At 46.1% G+C, this 14,392-nt stretch overlaps 1 protein-coding gene across 11 annotated transcripts in view; it reads right to left on the reverse strand.

Moving 5' to 3' along the window:
- The window catches only part of celf2 (cugbp, Elav-like family member 2), a 168,268-nt gene that overhangs the window by 108,824 nt on the left and 45,052 nt on the right, over positions 1-14,392 (reverse strand). For 4 of the 11 annotated variants that reach the window (XM_041029666.1, XM_041029660.1, XM_041029659.1 and 1 more), the window contains exon 1: positions 8,319-8,587. The exons of 3 other annotated variants lie outside the window; for them this stretch is intronic. In XM_041029666.1, coding sequence (XP_040885600.1) covers positions 8,319-8,437 — 119 coding nt within the window. In that variant the 5' untranslated portion in view covers positions 8,438-8,587. Of the gene's footprint in view, positions 1-8,318; positions 8,588-14,392 lie in introns of those variants that run through there. 4 more of the 11 variants (XM_041029667.1, XM_041029658.1, XM_041029665.1 and 1 more) reach the window with 2 other exon arrangements.

Here is a 14,392-nt window from a genome sequence, read left to right on the forward strand (position 1 = left end):
AGTCATGCGAAGTCAACGGCTTATAGGAAAAATGTGACGTTTTAATATGCAGCTGTTTAATATTGCATTTAATATGATGCATGTGTGTGTCAGCGTGTGTGCAGCCATGTGTCTGCTCCGCACTGGATTCTCTGCACATCTTCAGAAAAGGACAAGAAAAGCAAATCCGAAAGCTTCCGTGCATCGGCCGTCATTTCAATTTTCTGAATCCAGAGTCTAAATCTGATAAAAATCCAGACTGAATCAAGAATTTTATCATCCATTCATGTAAGACACATTTTACACTTTATGTCTCCGACAGCGTGACCCTGAACAACAGGCTTTAGGTAACTTAACAGTGAAGTCCGCGGTGGATGAATCCTGACCTCACGCCCTCCATATAATGACAGTGGGGCTTTGAATACAATGATAATGAAGCCTCATGTTTTGTCCCTGGACCTTGGGATTCTCATTTGCCATGCACTGAACAGCCACATTCATGAAGACAGCGTACATTTGTTGATTTCTGAGAAACAGCGAGCTCAGTGCTCCTCACAGAGCTGTCAGTGGACTCACGCTCAGGTTGTTTCAAACCTTTCAAACCTGAATGTGAAGATAAAAACTGTGGAGATGTTGTTCTGTCCAACCAACACTCCAGAACCCAAAGTGCTTCAATTTACAGTTATATAAAACAGCTAATCCTTACTGAAACAAAATGTACAGGTCAATGTGATAAATTAAGGGAAATGTCTAATCAAATAAGAACAGAGGAAAACGCCGGCTTCCAGATACGCTTCTGAATCTCTGTTCTCAGCTTTAATTTAGCAGTTTCCTAAGAAAATAAATCAATAAAGTAGAGAAAAGGACCTGTCGCCCTCCCACTCTCAAAGGTTCTACACGGTTAAACAGTGTGTAAGCATCTAAAAACGATTAAGCATGGAAGTCAGGTTCTGGTTAAACTTTCACAGTAACTAACTAACTAAATAAAAAAACCCTCTCTTTCAGTACTGAAGTCTGGCAGGTGCTGGGAACATAATGATACATCTGCTCAGTCACCTCAAACCTTCAAATCCTGCTTCGTTGCCAACTTTTCCAGAACAGATTTCACGATATTATACACCGCATTACCTCAGCTGACTAAAGTCCACCGTGTGCCCTCTGTGCACGCCACCGCAAACCCCTGCAGCTATGTCACCGCTGCTCGCCGCACAGGTCTGTGCGTGAAACGTCACCGTCTGAATGTTGCTGAATAAGCACATTTTTGCATAGAAACGTCATTTGGTGAAATTATCAACAGCGAACCTCAACTTTTTTTTATGGCTATGCTACGTCCACTTCCAAACTGAGACGCATCCCTGAGACTGGATTGGACTCAGGGCCAGTGGTATGGACATTTCATACATTGTGTTGGAGCTTATTTTCTCCCTGTTGTTGCTGTTGTTCTGCTCTTTTCCCACCCTCACCCATCACCTCTCCCATCTCTCCATCTCTTCACCCTAGGGCCCCATGTTCTCCCAGATCCCCCTCATGGCAAGGTCTGCCTCTGCCCTCGCTTGCTCTCCTACTTTTGTCTTTCTCGTCTCTACCCTCTGTCTAGTTATTTCTATCTTCTCTCCGCCTTCATCTCTCTCACCTCGGGCTGGGGGGCCTCAGCTGCCCGAACAATACAAATCGATCACTTAGAAAGGAGGAGCGGGGAGGGCAGAGGAGGAGGAGGAGGACGAGGAGGAGGAGGAGGAGAAGGAGGAGGAGGAGGAGGAGGAGGAGGAGGAGACAGGGTGGGGTGAGGAAAAAGAAAGAGACAAAGAGACAGGACCAAAAATAGCTGGTGTTACAGAGCAAATTAAAAAAAAAAGAAAAGCCTGAAGCAGCCACAACATTGTCTATCAGACACTGTAAACTATCATCCAGGCCTCTCTCTGCTTCCTGCTTGCATCTCACCCAGAGGAGAGGATTGTGGGTAGCTAATGGCGCCGGCTTTTCACACGTGAATATTTAATGAGGGGCTCATGAATAATTCAGAAAAGCAAGCAGCTGCGTTTGAGCCTAAGTGGACATGTGAGGAGCCTGAAACCAGACAGACAGGAAAAAACATTCTGATCAGTGTGTGTCTGCATGTACATATATACGTCCTCACAAACACACACACATATATGTGTATGTATATATCTATGTGTGTGTGTGTGTGTGTATGCATACGAATCACTTCCCAAATGAAAGGCTGATATGGCAGAGGTGTCCTGATCTAGTCTAGTCTCTCTTCTTCTTTCTCATTCTGTCAGACGCAGAACCAAAGACTGAGAACCTGACTGAGTGGATGGATACTCCCCCACATCTCTTTCTAACACTCTCTCCATCACTCTCACTGCCACTCACTGTTCAATCTCCAGATCTCAGTCCTACATTTTCTCCAGCCCTCCTCTCTCCTCCATTTTCATGCTTTCATCTGTCTCGTTCCCTCTCCTCTATCACTCACTCCATCTCTCCCTCTCCTCTCTCTTCTCTCTCTCTCTCTGTCAGGTTGTTGTTGGTTCTGGCTGGACTCTGGTTAGGACACTGTGTTCCAGTTAACATGAATCCCAGCTCTACCTGTGGGGCTGCAGACTCTAAATGCTCACTGACCTGTTTTGCACACAATCTGACACAACACACAAACTGAAGCCTGCTGTGGCTGGACTGAAGCATCAGCGGGAGTTTTTTTTATTTGGATTAAAGGTCTACTGTCATCATATCAGTGACATAATTATGACTGAACATAATGTTCATTATAAACCACCAGCATCTCCAGTCAAAAAAGATCAGCATCTGCGGTTTCTGTTCTCTTTATCTACAGGCCTATGGCGTTGTTATAGCATGTCACACAGCGTTGGTCTAAATCTGATGATTATGAATCAGGATCTGAAGATGTAAGGAGGAATTCTTATTGTTCACGATTTCTAAGCTGATTTATTGACATTAATTCAAGATGAACTGCAAAGACAGTGAAGTCCTGCTGACCCTAATACACACATGTCCAAGTAGACACACACACACACACACACACACACTGCGTTACAGGACATTCTGATCAAGTCCAACACTGGCGAGCAAATACCTCCTGACCTGCTCACTGATCCTCACACACTAATGTCTGCACCGGTGGTCTTGACATGACTTAAAGTGTGGGTCCCTCTGTCTGTCTCTCTCTCTCTCACTCACTCACACACACACTCACACACACACACACACACACACAAATACACTTGATGTCCTCCGCCCCTGAAGAGGCCTCCCGGCTATAGTGTGCTGCTGTCTGCTAGCTTTAATGGCCTCTGCTAGACTGGACTGGACAACGCTCAGCCGCACTGAAGGAGAAACATATCGCTGCTGTCGAGGGAAAACCTTGCATCTCCCAACCCTCAGCAAGACGACTCTGGCCTGGTTTTGGTTCAAGCACCTTGTTCTGCTGGGTCCATCCTCTGGGATTTTTAAGGATCTAATCAAGCCAAGTTCTGCCTGTTTTTCTTATAATCCCATAGAGGACTGTGGAAAGCTGTGAAGTGTGGTAAAAGTTGCAGCTTTATCATAAAGCTCTATGTGATAAAATTCTTACTTTCAAACCGACTACCACTGTTGTAGTTCACCTCTTCACAAAGCAATACGTTTTTGCCATCTGCAAAAATCAGGTATCTCCAAAATGTCGCCTTTCACAAACTAAAAAAATGCTTTGAGCTTTGTGACGGAGTATTTTTGGGAGGATTCGGTGGATTTTTACTGAGTAACTGAACACAAAAAAGAATTCAGTGTATGTGAAGAATTAAGTAACTGCCCTCTCCTGCACGGGCAAAGCAGCGAGGCAGCAAAGCCGACTCCATCCAATGTGATGACTTCATACTAAAGATTTTCAAGCTATTTGACCTATGTCAGCAAAAAATGTTTATGCCCCCAGCGAGTAAAAAGTGCATTCAGCGCTTCCTGTCACTCTCCATACTGTTATCAAGTCAACTAGGGGTGCTACTGAGCTAGCTTCACACAGAGCCGTGCCCCTGATACCCCACCCCTCTACGTGGCTTTTTAAATACGTGTTAGAGGCGGGGACAGGCTGAAAAGGCGACGTTTCATTACATTCTAGAGGGTTTAATTGGCCCTGAGAAGTTGAAGAACAAAAATCCTTAATGGAGCCTACGATCCGCGGGGTTTTAGCTGGGCAGAGTGTGAAAGATTACACTCCTGTAGTGCAGTCCAGACCTGCAGTGGTGGGAGACATTAAATGTAGTTCCACTGACTCACAGAGTAAACCCCCAAAGCTGCTCTAAGTTGTACGCTGTGCAGTGATTTCTCCTCTCAATGCAAATGGAGGATGGAGGGATATTCTCTGGCCACTCATAACACTGTCCGCTCCACCTGCGGTGCATCGGAGCGCGCGCCAACTGTAATTGGCCATCGCATCGGTGACAGAGAGAGGCCCTCCATTCATCACCCACCCCACCCCCTTCTCCGTCCGTCTCTCTCAGCCCCTTCGTCGCCAACTCCGACCAATCTCTCCCTTACTTTCCAATTTCTCCCCCTGCCTTCACTCCACCCTCCCCATCCTCCACCACCTCTGTCCTCCTTCTCCTCCCTCTCCTCCCTCTCCTCCCTCCCTCTCTGCTCCTTTTCCTCATTAAAGTGGGACCCAGGCAGTAGCGGTCACTGCCTCTCATTTATTTTCATTTGAAACTGGTGCAGCTCCACTGATCCTCTGGGGCTGCAGGAGAGAGAGCAGGATGGTGTCATTCTGATAACAACCGGCACACACATACACACCCTCACACACACAGGCACACACAGACACACACACACATGTACTGCACGCGCACAAACTCACACACACTCAGAGAAATGGAGGAATACAACACATTGGCCGCACATGCTATACGCACACAATGGAGAGAAACCACTTCCTAATACACTCATGCAGATTCAAACACACGCACACACACGCACGCACACACACTCACAAACACAAAGGGAGGTGTATACACATCCGCCCGCAAATAGATGCACTTTCACACCCATTTCAATTCATTTCACGCACATATTCACACATTTCATGTACCTGCAAGCTCCCATGCTCTGTTCCCTCCCTCCTCTTTCACATATGCACCCTCTCCCTTCATACCCCCCCCCCCCCCACCCCCTTGATTGTGTGATTGGCTGAAGGTGATGATAGCAGGGTGTGAATCAGGGGCCGATAAACTGGCGCCCATTTTCGCCTGTATGATTGCGAGTATCGATCTGCACCCGGGAATGTGGTGCACGTGTGTGCGCGCACGAGTATTTGCCGGTGCCCCCTTGCACGCCCTCGCTTCCTGTACGTGTGTGTCCATGCATTGTATTAGAGTCGTGTCGAGAGCGGCCCTGCCTGACACTCTTTGATTGAAAAGGTGCTCGGCAGATTAAATCGTTGTAGCGGAGACGAGGTGCGCTCCCTTCGCCGAGGCTGTGACGGCTGGTTTAGCAGATTCAAGAAGGCTGGGGGGAGGACGATGGGGGAGGACGATGGGGGAGGAGGGGACAGAGGCCGTTTTAACGCCCATTGCCCTGACCCATCTAGGGAAATGGGAGGGAGAGGCAGTGACTCTAATCCAGCGGTCATATCTCTAATAGAAGACTAATATCCTCCACATCATTAGATAGGCACACTGTGTGGGGGGAGTGGGAGGGGACGCTTGGTTTAACTGCCAGTACACCCAGAGGATGGACAGGAAGACGGAGGAGGAGGGGTGGAGCAAAAAAAGACTAATATCAACTCACAGGAGAAAATCCACTGATTATCTGAGGATCTTTCACCAAAGTTCCTCTTACACACTTCCTTCCCAACTTGTGTGCGCGCACACTGCACAGCCTGTCGACACACAGTAACGTAGTTTTTGCTTTATACTTCTGCACATTGGATTTGAAGTGAAACAATGACAAAGAAGTTCCAGCTCTGAAAGAGTACTCCAAGTACTGCACTTCTATAAAGAGACAGATTAAAAATGAACTGGGAAATCGATGCTGCCGTGGCTCAGATATCCCGACTTTTGGTCCCTGATGTGAGTTTAACTCAGGAGCATCTTCTCTTCAGAGCCTCGCTGCCTGGAAAACTTCCACATCCTCTGGGTTGTAATGCCACCTTAAAAGTTTGTGGTACCCAGGCCAAAATGAAGATAGTGGAATTGAGTCACTTGAGTTTTTTTTTTTTCTTACACTCCCATTCAGACAAACAAAAAATTACACGGGCCCTAAAAAACTGAGGTACAGACCCAAAACAACGGGCCCCTAATTTTTTTGGACTGCACTCCATGTTCTCTGTTTCTGCCGTGTTGGACACTCTCGCACTACAAAGGCGTCCGTCCTCTGACGTACACGGCTACTTCAGCCCAGCTATCGTCTCTCTGCCGTCCTGCACACGCGGTAAACCTCTGGAAAATTTCCCCCGTGTTTCTCGCTCGGAGCAGCCGCTTGATGCAGAAACCGTTCAAAGTCATATTTTTCATCGGGAAATTGCAAATGAAGTGCATGCCTCAAAAGCAATTTCATTTGTCACCCAATGAAGCATTCACCGAGTCAGTCAGTAAATTATGGTGCAATAAATTACTACCTGCAAACATCAATGAAATATGTTGACTCGTTGCAAAACAAGTCAACCTCAGCATGACTGTTTTTCATGATCAGGTGCGCGGCAGACGCTTGTCTCAATCTTTTATGCAACAGGAGGGGAGTTCAGACAAATTGTGACTGGTGGGGTATCGCCGTAAAATGTATCAGTAATGGGAACTTTAAAATAAAAACGTGTAATTTTCAGAAAGATGGAATACAGTATGGATGGAGAGGAGAAGCTGGAGAGCGAGCAGTCGGGAATCTCCATTGTTCGGCTGCCTTATTTTCAGAGCAGGGATGCCTCCTCTTTCCCTCCTCTCCTCACTGCTCCTCATCTTTCTCCCTTCTCTCCTCATTTTCCCCATTTCTCAACAGTCACAGAGTAAAAGCAGACATTCCTCCAACACCTTAGTAAATAGAAGTAAATAAAATTAAACAATATAACAAAGACACAAATTCAGGCTGTGGTAGTTGCTTGTAAAATGTCAAATCTTGCTTCGGTTGAGTGGATGCCTCTGGCCTCTCTCCTCTTAAACACTCAATGCCATGAAAAAGTAGTAAATGCTGACAGAAATTTGAACCAGCAGCTCCAAACCCGAGCATTTTTATGTCAAAAGCCTTTAAGATTTAGAAGTTTCTAGTGTTTTAAAGCACCTGAAAACTTTGTTTCATAGTGTAAAGTATTTTTCTACAAAATTATAGAGGAAACATCTGACATGGCTGTGTACCGACAGAGCCTCGCCACCCTCAAACCAGTGAGAGGGACCGAAGAAACAGGTATAAAGTCCCAGGTAAACTAACCAATAACCTTTCAGTGGCAGCAGATGATGGCTGCTTGTTCATGTTCACAGGACTTCAGGACTTACACTGAAAAAAAATCTGTATTTTCAGCAACTTTAAAACTTTAGAATATTGTAACTTTAATGGTAGAAGCCTGAGAATCAGAACTGATACCACAAGATACTACAACTCTTGATACCAAAGAAAAAGCAAGAATATAAATGATACATATTCATGCATATGTGGGTGGAATAATATAAAAATGTAAAATAGCTGAAGGGCAAAAACAACAACTGTATGATAAATAGTGTATATAAATAATATAACTGAAATGTTTGCACAGTGTCAAAGGTGAATGACACTGAACTGCCTGATATTTAATTTAAAAACAAGAAGAGAAAAGCTGTTAACGGCGCCGCATGTCTGCTGAATTCTGCTTCCTAATATTTCAGCTTTATCCCGGAAACAGTACTGCTAACACAGCAGGAGGAGGTCTGAACAGAGACAAAGACCGAGAGAGGGAAAAAAAAGAGAAGTACAAGCGTTGGATATTATGCCTGACTAGGCAAACAGTTGCAGGGAAGCAGGGAGAAATCTCCTTCCATCAAACAACAACACTGAGACAGAGTGCCCAGGTAGGAGGTGTTACAGTGGAACCTGTTAGGAGCAACCAGCCCAGATGTCAAATCCTCTCAAATGAAGGAATAAGCCAGCACCTGCACTTTGTTCAAGCCCCCCCCCCCCCCCACACCACCACCACCACCCCCCCAACATAAAAATGCTCACAAACCTTGTTGATACAAAAGCGACCATGCAACAACGCCACACCTTAGCTGGAAGTGTTACAATCCCCGAGAGGGATGCACGAACGCAGCATCTGGGTCAGAAAAATGGTGCTCATGAGTGTGTGGTGTGTGTGTGTGTGTGCGCGCACACAGATGTGTATGTGTGTGTACCTCAGCAGCAGCTCGTCCATCCTCATGGATCCTGCGCTGGCGGCTGCGGGAGGGGGGCAGCACACGGCATCGACACACACTCTCCCCACAAAGCCCAGCTCGGACGAGTGCTCCAACATTACAAACAAACAAATGCACCTTATCAGGCTACAAGCTGCACTCGCTCTTTCTCTCCCTTCTTCTTTTGTCTTCTTTTTGTCTTTCCCTTTTTTGTCTTTGCTGTTTGTCGTCTTCAACAAGCTGCCTCTCTCTGCTTCTCTGTCTCTCGCCTTGTTCCTCTCAGCCTCTGCTGTTGTTCCCTTTTCTCTCACACAGGAACAAGCACCCCCCCCTTCACTAACCCCCCCCCCCAACCACACACACACACACCTCCCACCCCTCCACACTCTCTCTCTCTCTCTCTCTCTCTCTCTGGTAGAGCAGCAGAGCAGTGGAGACCCCGCTGGCTTGCCTAGCTGAAGTAATCCCCTGTGACAGCTCAGCTCATGTTGTTATGTTGTGGGCCTATTTGAGTCTAATACTACAGCCCTGGAACAGCCTAGCCCCAGTCCAGATCTGGACTGCCTGCGTAGCCACTGGGCCTGGCCCAGAGTGGCGCAGGGCCATGTCAACAATACCCGCTATTCACATTTACTGCACATCATCTCTGTGCTTCTGTCGCAGCTCAACCTTGCCCAGACTTCACATGCACAGTCGGCTCTGCCATCTTTTCATGAAGTTTTAATGAGGCAAATAAATCGTGTACATCATAGTAAAGTTGTATTGAACCGATGGAAGGAGGCCAAGTTCAACATCAAGTCGTGCGTGCACGGAATTTTCACAGTTTTATTACGAAGCAGTATAAATAACCTCAAAGCAAGATATTAGTATATCACAGAGATCTACGGTCCTTGGCACCATTCCCAGACCCCAAGCCAGTTCTAGGGTCCCTATCTCATTCAGAGTCTCACAAAATATATATGTGACTGGTGCTACCACTGGACATGGTGTTCTGACCTTTTATTTGCAGCGACATCAGTGGCCGTATGTCTTAGATACTATAACATTCACACGACTTCCCCAGCTTGGGCCTTGTATTCTTACCTAAGCTTTAAACAAATATCAAGAAAATGGCTGAGCCTTGTGAGTTTTTTTTCTCCAAAGAAAAGCCTTTCATGGAACAAAAGACTAAATTAATACTTTCTGGAAGTTCTGCACCTCTAGAACACAACTCACCCAGGCCAACAAACAAAGAAAATAAGGAGTTCTGCCAGTAAATAAATAAAAAAGCATTGTAAAAATATTGAAAATAAAATTTAAAAAGATTTTTTTTCAGTTTCCCGCCCTTTCAGCCCCAGAAATATACATGCCCTTTGATGATCACCAGCCACAGTGTGATTCACAGCTACTTTACAGTTGTACTGCTATGATGCTGTAACTGTAACAAGCCTCCCCCTCCTCAGATGTCCCACGCTATCTGGACCTAAGCCTCCTGTAGGTACAGACGGCGTGTTCCGGCCCAGGCCAGTGCCGTCTCCAGAGAGACGGCCCGGTCCAGCGGATCATGCCCAGGAAGAGGCAGCCCAGACAGGCATGTCTCGGTGAGTAGCCGTCCCGAAGGAGGCGCTGCCAGATCCGGCTCCATATACCTGGCACATCACAGCCTCTCCTCCCCACAGGAGGCTGGGGCTGAAGACACAGGCAGAGAGCTGCTGATTAAAAATTCATCTCTCTGTTTATTATGATTTATGCATGTTTCACTGAGCCAGGAACGAAAAAGAGAGGAGAGGAGAACAGCTTCATTAGTGCATATTGTGTGTATGTGTGTGGGTACTATGCCGATGCCTGTCTGTGTACTCTGTGTGTGTGTGGCTAGCTGGCAGGTGGGGGATAGTTAAAATTATGGATTGTACGTGAGCTTCATTAGAATGTTTGGCATACAGGGCAAAATCGTCTGTCTTCACAAAACACCTGCATTTCACTGAAAAACAACAACAATTGAAATCCTAAATTATCCGGCGTGCACGGGCCATCGCCATTAAAATGCAGCAGACACTTTTGCTAACTTCTAACTTAATTACTCATTTCCGCCTCTGTTGTTTACCATTCAAATCGGATCGGCCTCTCGCTGCACTTTGTCTCAGCCAAAACTGATGGCAGACGTGCAATGGTGACAAATATTGACACACGGCGAGCGTGTCGGCAAAAAAAAAAAAAAAAGAAAAGTGGTGAATAAGAGCGGGAATTGGGCCACACGACTAACCGGCACTCTGATATAATGATCTCACACGTTTCCTCACATCAAACAGATGCTGCAGCCACTGATCATATGTTGCTTACTGTTTATTACAGTGAAAGCTGAATGTAAAGAGCATAATAATACAGGCATAAAGGGAGCGCAGAGCCGCTGAATGAAGCGACGTGTTCAAATTACCATACACAATTAAGTTCTACAAATGTTCCAATTTTGAGGGCTGACAATGATGACTAATAATTTGTCATTTACACTGATAATGGTGCATATTTACACCAACATCCAGTGATTAAAGCTGCATCAGGCAGAGTCTCAGCGTAAGAAAAACCCGTTTCATCACCAACAGGAAGTGACAGAATAAAACTTTGCAGTTTTTCCATCTGCTCCACAGACGCATCGATGTTAAACTCAAATTTTTGGCGTACAGCGTTCATTAAAACACACCACGCCATTCTGTAAACCCACGATGATTACTTCTTTTGTCTGTATAGCGCATCCAGTGTGTCACATGATGTGATGCTAAGTGACAAACCCTGTGTGTTCTGCCCTTTAGACTCTCTGCCTCTCTACTCGCCTCGGTAATCTTTGGAGCCACATGTCAGACGGGTTAGTAAACATGAGCATTTTACATGCAGTTTCCTGACACGATCATCTGTGATTTCTGAATGCTGACGGGAAACTGCTGACGTGAAGCCGCCGACGTGGACAGTTGCTCCTGTATCCCAAGGATTATGTTTCTTCCTTCCAGTCGGGAGGAAGTTTACGGTTTGATGGAAATGCATGACCCAGGTCAAACCGTCACGTGAGAAAAGCAGGATCGGGATCGTCTTCGACAACGTATCTGCAAAAACACGTGATCCCATCCAGCCGCCTTTAAAACTGGTGCTTCCACACACCACATTCAAATGAATTTCTTCTAACGAGGACGTCTCTGAAGGCCTGTATCTGTCTCTGTCTGCCTGATGCTCTAAACCTGCTCCCTGCACGTGTTTTTGTGTTGAAGTGCTCCTGTTGGAGAAAGGGGAACATATGGCAGTGTCTGGGAGAAACAGAAGCTTGGGGTTGCAGGGAGGTGCAACTGGTAATATCCAGAAGCTTCCTACTTGCAACATGCCAAATATAGCCCCATTAAATCCTCCTTTTTCTATTTTACATGTCGGGAGCCCCCTCGCCTCCCCGCCGAGCCGTGACATCACAGCTTCTGAAGACGAGCATCTTGTTTTTGTCATTCACAGGAAACACACACACTGACATCGCAGTAACTTGAGGCCACGGGTCAAACCGAGCAGCCTCTGTCTCTTTTAAATTGTGTTTACAATTTAATGACCTATTTGTGTTTGTTGTTTCCGGCGAGTGCCTGCTTCGCTCTCTCTCTCCTCCTCTTCCTCTCTCTCTCTCTCTCTCTCTGTGTCTCTCACTCCCTAACACGGTCTGACAGCGAAAGGTCAATGCCCATTGGCTACATGGGGGGCACTGAGTGATGTAAGGGAGGTTGTCATGGTAACGTGCAGGGCTCGGCAAGGACGCAGGATGCTTTCTGTGCCAAACACCAAGGCCGGGACCCGAGCGGGATCAAAAGACTTGAGAGCTCAACTCTGCGGGCGGAAGCGCGCTGGACTAGGGCCGGACCGAACGCCTGAGCGCAGCTTTAATTGACAGGCAGTTTACTGGCCTGGCAAACGGGAAGGGCGGGGACTCGGCCAGTCATGCCAGAGAAGCAGATCTACATACAAGAGACAGACAGTGAGGTCTAAAGACAGTCAGTTGCGAGCTGCTCTGTTATGTCTGTGAGCCTGCATTCTGCTGAGCTTGGCTTCACATTAATAAAAGAGGGATTACCAAAGTCTGCAGGCTCCTCTTAGGCCCCTCTCCAGCCGAGCGAGGGTTCACTCCCTCCACCCCTCCGCCTCCCTCCTGCCATCCTTCGCTCCCTTTTCTTACTCTCGTCAGCATGCTGCTCACGTTCACCCCATTCAAAAAAAAAAAAGAACACTCATCTGCCTTTCCTCCTGTCTGTCTCCGTTCCATTTCTCTCCACGCTCCCTCTAAGTACAGGAGAGGGAAAAATGCACCAAAACACAGATAAATTATTTAGATTTTTTTCCCCAAAGACACAGGAAAAAAAAAGCTTGACTCTGCAGTTTGAAAGAAAAGGGGAAAGAAAGGGGGGGGGTGAGAAATAAAAATTGCATTAGATACAAGATTCCGCAATCAGCCTACGATATGAAGAATTAATCTTATCTTTCACCGACACACAGCCAAGAAGGAGAGCGCTTTCAAAGACCTGGAGATGACAACAGGACGAATTCGCCTTCCCATTACGGCGCCATTCATCCATTGTGGAGGCCGACACCTCGCGATAAGCAGAAGTATTGTTGCCATTGACAATGTCATTATGGGACAGTAAACAAGCGATGCAGTGGAGGGTCGGGATGAACCGGGCAGGGCCAGAAGGTCACCAAGACAATCTGGAATGAAAGGATGCAACACCCCCAAGGGAGAGATAAGACTCCTCCTCTTCTTCGTTTTACTCTTCTTCATCTTTCTCTTTTCTCTCTCTCTCTCTCCAAAGCCAAGGACAGGCATATGCTTAGAACAAAGCCCCGGCACTGCCGCGTAATCAACTCCTCTGTACTCCAACGGCAGCAACACAATCTTCCCTGGAGGTCATCCACGGGAAGAGGCTTAGGAGGCACGACGGCTGCAGGATCATGGGCTATTAAGATGGGAAAATAGGATGACATTCACCCGGCCTCCCACCCACATTTCCTCGACAAAACATTATGTATGTTTTTCACAGTTTTTTTGCAACGTGGGTCTTATTTTTTGCATTTATGGCTGTTGTTTGCAACATACGCGCTCACTTTAACTGAACTGTGTTTAGGCAGTCACACCCAACCGTACTGATGACGTTTTCCCATTACTAATTAATTATTAGTGCCCTCTGCTGTTAATTACTTATTATAATGCATGCTTTTTGTTGCAGAGACATTTTTACGTTCCTGCGTTAAGTCTACGGCGATACCCCGTCCTTAAGTCCAAGTAAGATGCCAAGTCTGTATTACGACTTGCGACTTCGAGTAAGTAATCTGTATTATTTGCTAAGTCGATTGTGTACGCTATCACCCTCCCGCCCCCCCGCCCCTCCTTGAACTTGTCTTCTCTTTTGTTATTTTCATTCTTGACAAAACTAACTCTGTCACTTTTCATGTGAAAAACTGAGTGCAACACTATGAATATCTTCCAGGAGAGACTGTCTGAAAACGTTCTCTGTTATTCTCACATTAAACAATGTGACGTTTCCATCTATGGCAGCCGGCTTTTCACTTCGCCTACCTGTGTGGCCGTTCCAGCAGCTATAAACCGTTTGAACGTTGGATTTCTGACGTGGTTGGACAGAACGTTGTTCAAGAACACTTCTATTATGACGAAGGTCCACTGCCAAAAATGTTGTGGCTAAATAAGCCGCACCCAAATGACCAGTGAAGTGTAGGATTTCCAGTTCTCCAAACCAACGCACCAGAAAAATCATACATTTTTAGCCCTGCTGGTTTAAAATAAAACCTTTAAACATCAGTTAGATCACAGAGAGAAAAGAGTTGGTAAAAATATTTAGGTGTAAAACCATTTCTAAATCAAACAAGCTGCATCATAAGAGCTGACAGAGGTTTATAACAGCCTCAACTTGATATATATATATATATATATATATATATATATATATATATATATATATATATATATATATATATATATATGTGTGTGTGTGTGTGTGTGTGTATACACACTCACTCACAGCAGGTTGGTTGAGCATGGTGGTGGCAGGAGTGGTCCTGTTCCA

Source organism: Toxotes jaculatrix, chromosome 22, assembly GCF_017976425.1.
Source record: "Toxotes jaculatrix isolate fToxJac2 chromosome 22, fToxJac2.pri, whole genome shotgun sequence".
Lineage (NCBI taxonomy): Eukaryota > Metazoa > Chordata > Actinopteri > Toxotidae > Toxotes > Toxotes jaculatrix.